Raw genomic sequence first — 6098 nt, 5'->3', positions numbered from 1 at the left:
TAAGTGGTTAATACAGAGATTCCCAAACTCTTGGTTCATTGATAATAATGTCCTTGTGTCTTATTGGTGGTGGTAGTGGACACTGAATGCAGAGCCTCAAGCACACTAAGGTTTTGCTCTATCATGGGCCTTAGTAAGTATGACTTAGTGGGTCCAAACAACTTTAAAAGCCTATGTTCCAAGAACTCAGAAATATTAAAAAAAAAAAATATATAGAATACAAAATCCAAAAACACATAAATTGAAATTTTTATTCTTCATTTAAAACTAAACACACTTTCAACAGGTTTTGGTGGTTTGAACCTGTAGTGTCAAATACTCAGGAGACTAAGGTAGGAAGACTGCACAAGCTCAAGTTCAGTGCTGGCTTGGATGAGACCCATATCAAAACAAAACAAAACATTCCTTACTAATGAAATATATTTAGGAACCCTTTGGACCCTGTGCAATTTCTTAGCCTTGGGCCTGGATCAGAAACCATCATCCTCATTTCCTGCTCCACACTGTCACAGTCCTTTTAGTCACAGCAGCTAATGAGACAAAACTACAGAATTGTGAAGACACTGAATAGCGATGGACCTGATGCTGAAACTGAGCTCCCCCGAGTTAACAGTTTGAGTGGCATCTAACAGGCTAATGGAGTGCTTCCATTAAAAATACAAACAGACTTCTAGTAGAGCGGTCAAACAGTCTCCTGGGAGTGGCCTTTGGTGGTCTACCTCTGGGAGCTATCCTTGTCCGCTGGAGTGGTAAAGAGGAAAGGAGCGGGTAAAGAGGGGTTCTTTGCTAGCATTTCACATAGAACATGGTTTTCTATTGTGACCATAGGTTTATATGTGCAGTTTTCATAATGTACTTGGATGACAATGTATGGTCAAAAGAAAAGAGTGCAGCTATAAACTAGCTGGCTTGACTGCCTGTTATAATGCAAAGAAACATCTTTTTAGACATAGAATGATGTTCTAGATCAGCCAGTGAGATTCTGACTCAAAGAAAAGAAAAGGAAGAGGAAAATGAAGGGAGGACAGGGTAGCAGCTACCAAGGAAGTGTTAGGCCAGCCAAAGTGAGACTCCGTCTCAAGAGAAAAAACAGAAGCAAAGCACAACCCAAACAAAAAAGTAGCAAAACACTGACACACTGATAGACATTGTCAATATCATGCTAAATAAAACACAAGTAAAATCCAGAAGGATAATTACTGTGCAACTGCACTATGTAAAGTCAGAATGCAGAACGCTGCAAGTGCCTAGGGAGAGGCGAATGAAGAGCATCATGTGTAGAGAATTGTAGTTTGCAAAGATGAAAGGGAGGTGAATGCTGATGACACGTGGTGGGCAAGTGCACACACGCAATACTGAACTGGACACAGAGCAGCTACAGTGGTAAATTTTATGTAGTGGATATTCTGCCACAATTACAGACTGAAGCTAGGCGTGGGAGTATAGGCTTACAGCTCTAGGACTTGGAGGGTGGAAGCAAGAACCAGAAATTTAAGGTCATCCTCAGCCTGAACCATGCAAGCCTGAAGCCTGCCTGAACCATATATGACACTGAGAGAGAGAGACAGAGAAAACGAATAGAGTTGCTACCACAGCTGGTTTTTAGTGTCAACTTGACACAAACCAGAGTCACTTGGGAAGAGAGGCCCTCAACTGAGGAACTGCCTCCATCAGACAGGCCAGTGGCATGTCTATAGTACACTGTCACAACCGCTAACTGATGTAGGAGGACCTAGCCCACTGTGGGTGGTGTCACCCCGGGCAGGTGAATCTGGGCAATAAAGCAAGCTGAGCAAGCCAGAGGAAGCCCGACAAAACGTCCTCCTTCTGTGATTTCTGCAGGAAGCTCCTGCCTTGAGTTCCTGCTTTGGCTTCCCACATTGACGGACTGTAAGCTGTAAGATAACAGAAACCCTTTCCTCTTCAAGCTGCTGTTGGCCACAGTGTTCATCACAGTGACAGAAATCAGAAGAGTTGCAGTAAGTTATTAGAAAAATAATTTTCTGTTATTCACATTTTAAAAAAGACAATTTTTATATTTATTTTTAAACTTAAAAATTTGTTATGTGTATGAATGCTTTGCTTCAAGTATATGTGCATATCTGTGTGTGTCTGGTGTCACTGGAGATCAGAAGAGGGCAATAGCTCCCCTAGAACTGGACTTAGGGTGGCTGTGAGCCACCATGTGGATGCTGGGAGCCAAACCCAGGTCCTCTGCAAGAGCAACAAGTGTTCGCTGCCATCACCTCTGTTCCATAAATCAGATTGTGTGTGTGTGTGTGTGTGTGTGTGTGTGTGTGTGTGTGTGTGTGTGTGTGTGTGTTGAGGCACAGCTCAGTGACATAGCACTGCTATTAGTATAATTAAGGTTTTGGCTTCAACCTCCCCCATCTCATCACAAAACTAAACAAACCAACCAATCAACTAAAAACAGTAACAAAATTTAAACACATTAAAAAAGCTTATGTGCTAAAAGGCACACATTTTCATTTTTTCTCGTTCCAAATATTTAACTTAGCAAAATACTCTAATAGTTCCTTATTCTGCTTTTCCTAAATGTGGCACCAATATACATTAAATTATTTCTTCTACAAAGTATAATGCCACAAAGAACATTTGAAACCAATTCGAGTCCTTCTGAAACTCACACAATCTCATTTTAGAAGACTGCATGTGGATGCAGTGAGCATTAAGAGAGACCCGCACTGCCTCTGGCAAGGAACACTTACTGCCTTCCCACGTGCACTGCAGGAGGTTCAGGGCACCTTCTATCCGCTTCCAGTGCTGCAGGTGAAAGAAAGCATAGGCAATTGCTTCACTATCTCCTCGCTTCAGAATGTGTTCCGGAGGTAAAATTAAACTTTTCATCTCTAGTAAGTACTGCGAAAACAACACATCCACGTCAAGAAATTAAATTGTGTTAAAAGCAAACATCCACAAAACATTTACTCAAATGTTACAAATTGGTTTAAACTCATACACATTAAACTTGTGAAAATTACATGCAACTGAAAACCTGTTTAAAGCACTTGTATTTGCAAACCTCCAAAATGAGAATTTTCCTATAAGCAAAAACAAAGTGACAAGCGGCTTGTGTGACCTTGTGTGCAAATACAACCGGAAAGTTAATTTGAAGAAATAATGTGAGGATAAATACTTTCCAAAAACAATTAAATATAAAATTATAAAATACAGTTTCTTGAAAATATTTTTTGTCATCATTCAATTGTTTTCTTTTATTTCCATTTTATGGGTGGAACACTTAACTATGGGAGAAGTCAATTGTTTAATATTCACTAAATACAAGACAATATACTCAAACACCAAAAAAACTAAACCAATACCATAATGAGAAAAAACAGATTTCTTGAGTAAATAATTACAATCAGACTGTGGAGGGAACCTTATAAAAGCATAAGCAATTGATATGTGAATAGGAAATACTAATTTTATCAAGTTTTAAAAGCAGCTTTGTTGAGATATAATTCACATAGCATAGAATTAGATTATTTGAAATACAGAGTTCAGTGGGTTTTATTATATTCAAAAACATTGGCCAGGTGGTGGTGGTGCACATCTTTAATCCCAGCACTTAGGGAGCAGAGGCAGGAGGATCTCTGTGAGTTCAAAGCCAGCCTGGTCTACAGAGCTAGTTCCAGGACAGCCAAGTCTACAGAGAGAAATCCCGTTTCAAAAACAAAAAAACAAAACAACAACAACAACAACAACAAAAAAACAATCAAAAACACGTGCATCTGTCACCATAGTCAATTTGACACATGCTCATTACCTCAGGGGGAACACTGGACCCTGTGATATTTTTCACACTGCCTCATTTTGAACCAAGCATTAACCTATTTTCTATCTCCTATGATAATATAATGTATATGTGGAAACTTGTGACCAGCTTCTTACATTTAGCAGTACTGAGGTTCATGTAGGTCACAGCACCTATCAGTACCCCATTCCACTTTAGCATCAAATAACATGCCATCATAAATACACCTCGCTCTTCACCAACCCGACATCTGACAAAGGGCTAATATCCAAAATATATAAAGAACTCAAGAAATTAAACACCACCAAGCCAAATAACCCAATTGAGAAATGGGGCTTGGAACTAAACAGAGAATTCTCAACAGAGGAATATCAAATGGCCGAGAAACACTTAAAGAAATGCTCAACCTCCTTAGTCATCAGGAAATGCAAATCAAAACAACTCTGAGATTCCATCTTACACCCATCAGAATGGCTAAGATCAAAAATTCAAGCGACACCACATGCTGGCGAGGATGTGGGGAGAGAGGAACACTCCTTCATTGCTGGTGGGAATGCAAACTAGTACAGCCACTTTGGAAGTCTATCTGGTGCTATCTTAGAAAACTGGGAATAGGGCTTCCTCAAGACCCAGCTATTCCACTCCTTGGAATATACCCAGAAGATGCTCCAGCACACAACAAGAAAATTTGCTCAACCATGTTCATAGCAGCCTTATTCATAATAGCCAGAACATGGAAACAGCCTAAGTGTCCATCAGTAGAAGAATGGATAAAGAAACTGTGGTACATATACACTATGGAATACTACTCAGCTATTAAAAACAAGGAATTCCCGAAATTTGTGGATAAATGGACTGAGCTAGAAATGATCATAATGAGTGAGTTAACCCAGAAGCAGAAAGACTCAAATGGTATATACTCACTTATATCTGCATACTAGCCCAAGGGGCATGTCCCACGAAAGCCTTCACTTACCAGGAAACTGGGACAGAGGGGAGGACATCCTATTGGGACTCTAAATGAGAGAAGCATGGGAAAATAGCAAAGTAGAAGGATCCAGAGGGTCCTAGAAACCCACAAGTAGAACATTATGATAGGCAGATTTGGGCCCAGGGGTCCCTCTCAAACTAAGGCACCAGCCAAGGACAATACAGGCGGTAAACTTTAAACCCCTACCCAGATCTAGCCAATGGTCAGAACATTCTTCACAGTTGAGTGGAGAGTGGGATATGACTTTCTCACGTACTCTGGTGCCTCACATTTGACCATGTCCCCTGGAGGGGGAGACCTGGTGGCACTCAGAGGAAGAACAGCAGGTTGCCAAGAAGAGACTTGATACCCTATGAGCATATACAGGGGGAGGTAATCCCCCTCAGGAACAGTCATAGGGGAGGGGAGTAAGGGGAAAATGGGAAGGAGGGAAGAATGGGAGGATACAAGGGATGGGATAAACATTAAGGTGTAACAAGAATAAATTAATAAAAAAAGAAAAAGAAAATAAAATAAAAAAGAAAAAGAAATAAATACATACACCTCACTTACTTATCCAGTCATTAGCTATTAGACTTGTGTCCTTCCTGCTTTTTGCCTTTTAGAAGTAATAATGCTGAGCTGGGAACATAGATCAGTTGGCAGAGCGCTTGCCTAGCATGCATGGAGCCCTGGGCTTGACATCTAGCATAAACCAGATATGGTGGTGCATGCGCACCTGTAATCCTAAGACTCAGCAGGTAGAGGCAGAAAGATAAGAGTTCAAGTTCATCCTTGACTACACTGTGAGTGAGCTCAAGGCCAGGGTGGCATACATGAAAACCTGTCTCAAAAACAAAACACAAATCAGAAAAGCAAGCAAGCAAGAGACAAAAGCAAATGATAACATCAAGAAGTGTTTAATATAAGCTTTGGTATAAATATGTCTCATTTTTCTTGAGTAAACATCTTGGGGTGGTAATGCCGAGATATACACTAAATATATGTTGATTTGAGTTGAAATTTAAAGATGATCAGAATATGCATAACTGGGAGTGAGCAGAGGTGCAAACAGAAGACACGGTCAATGCACAGGGCCATCATATGCACAGGCGATGCACCAGAAAGCATAGAGCATCACACATTTAAGGCAGGAGTGAAGTGCCCATTAGAAATTCCTTTTCACATATGAAACTAAGTTTTATCTCATGCCATCCATTGATTGATCAATCGATGGACTGATTGATTCAGTCATTCATCAGAGATGGTGCCTTACTATTTAGCCCAGGTTAGCTTCAAACTTGTAATTTCTTCTGCCTCAGATAGTTAAGGGATAGGGTTATAGATATG

At 40.4% G+C, this 6098-nt stretch overlaps 1 protein-coding gene across 1 annotated transcript in view; it reads right to left on the bottom strand.

The window, feature by feature from the left end:
- The window catches only part of St7l (suppression of tumorigenicity 7 like), a 66707-nt gene that overhangs the window by 5891 nt on the left and 54718 nt on the right, over positions 1 to 6098 (bottom strand). The window contains exon 12 of the mRNA XM_051165840.1: positions 2730 to 2880. Within this exon, the coding sequence (XP_051021797.1) occupies positions 2730 to 2880 (151 nt within the window). The remainder of the gene's footprint in view (positions 1 to 2729; positions 2881 to 6098) is intronic.

This window comes from Acomys russatus, chromosome 23 (genome assembly GCF_903995435.1).
Source record: "Acomys russatus chromosome 23, mAcoRus1.1, whole genome shotgun sequence".
NCBI lineage: Eukaryota > Metazoa > Chordata > Mammalia > Rodentia > Muridae > Acomys > Acomys russatus.
This window is presented reverse-complemented; position numbering and strand designations above follow the sequence as displayed.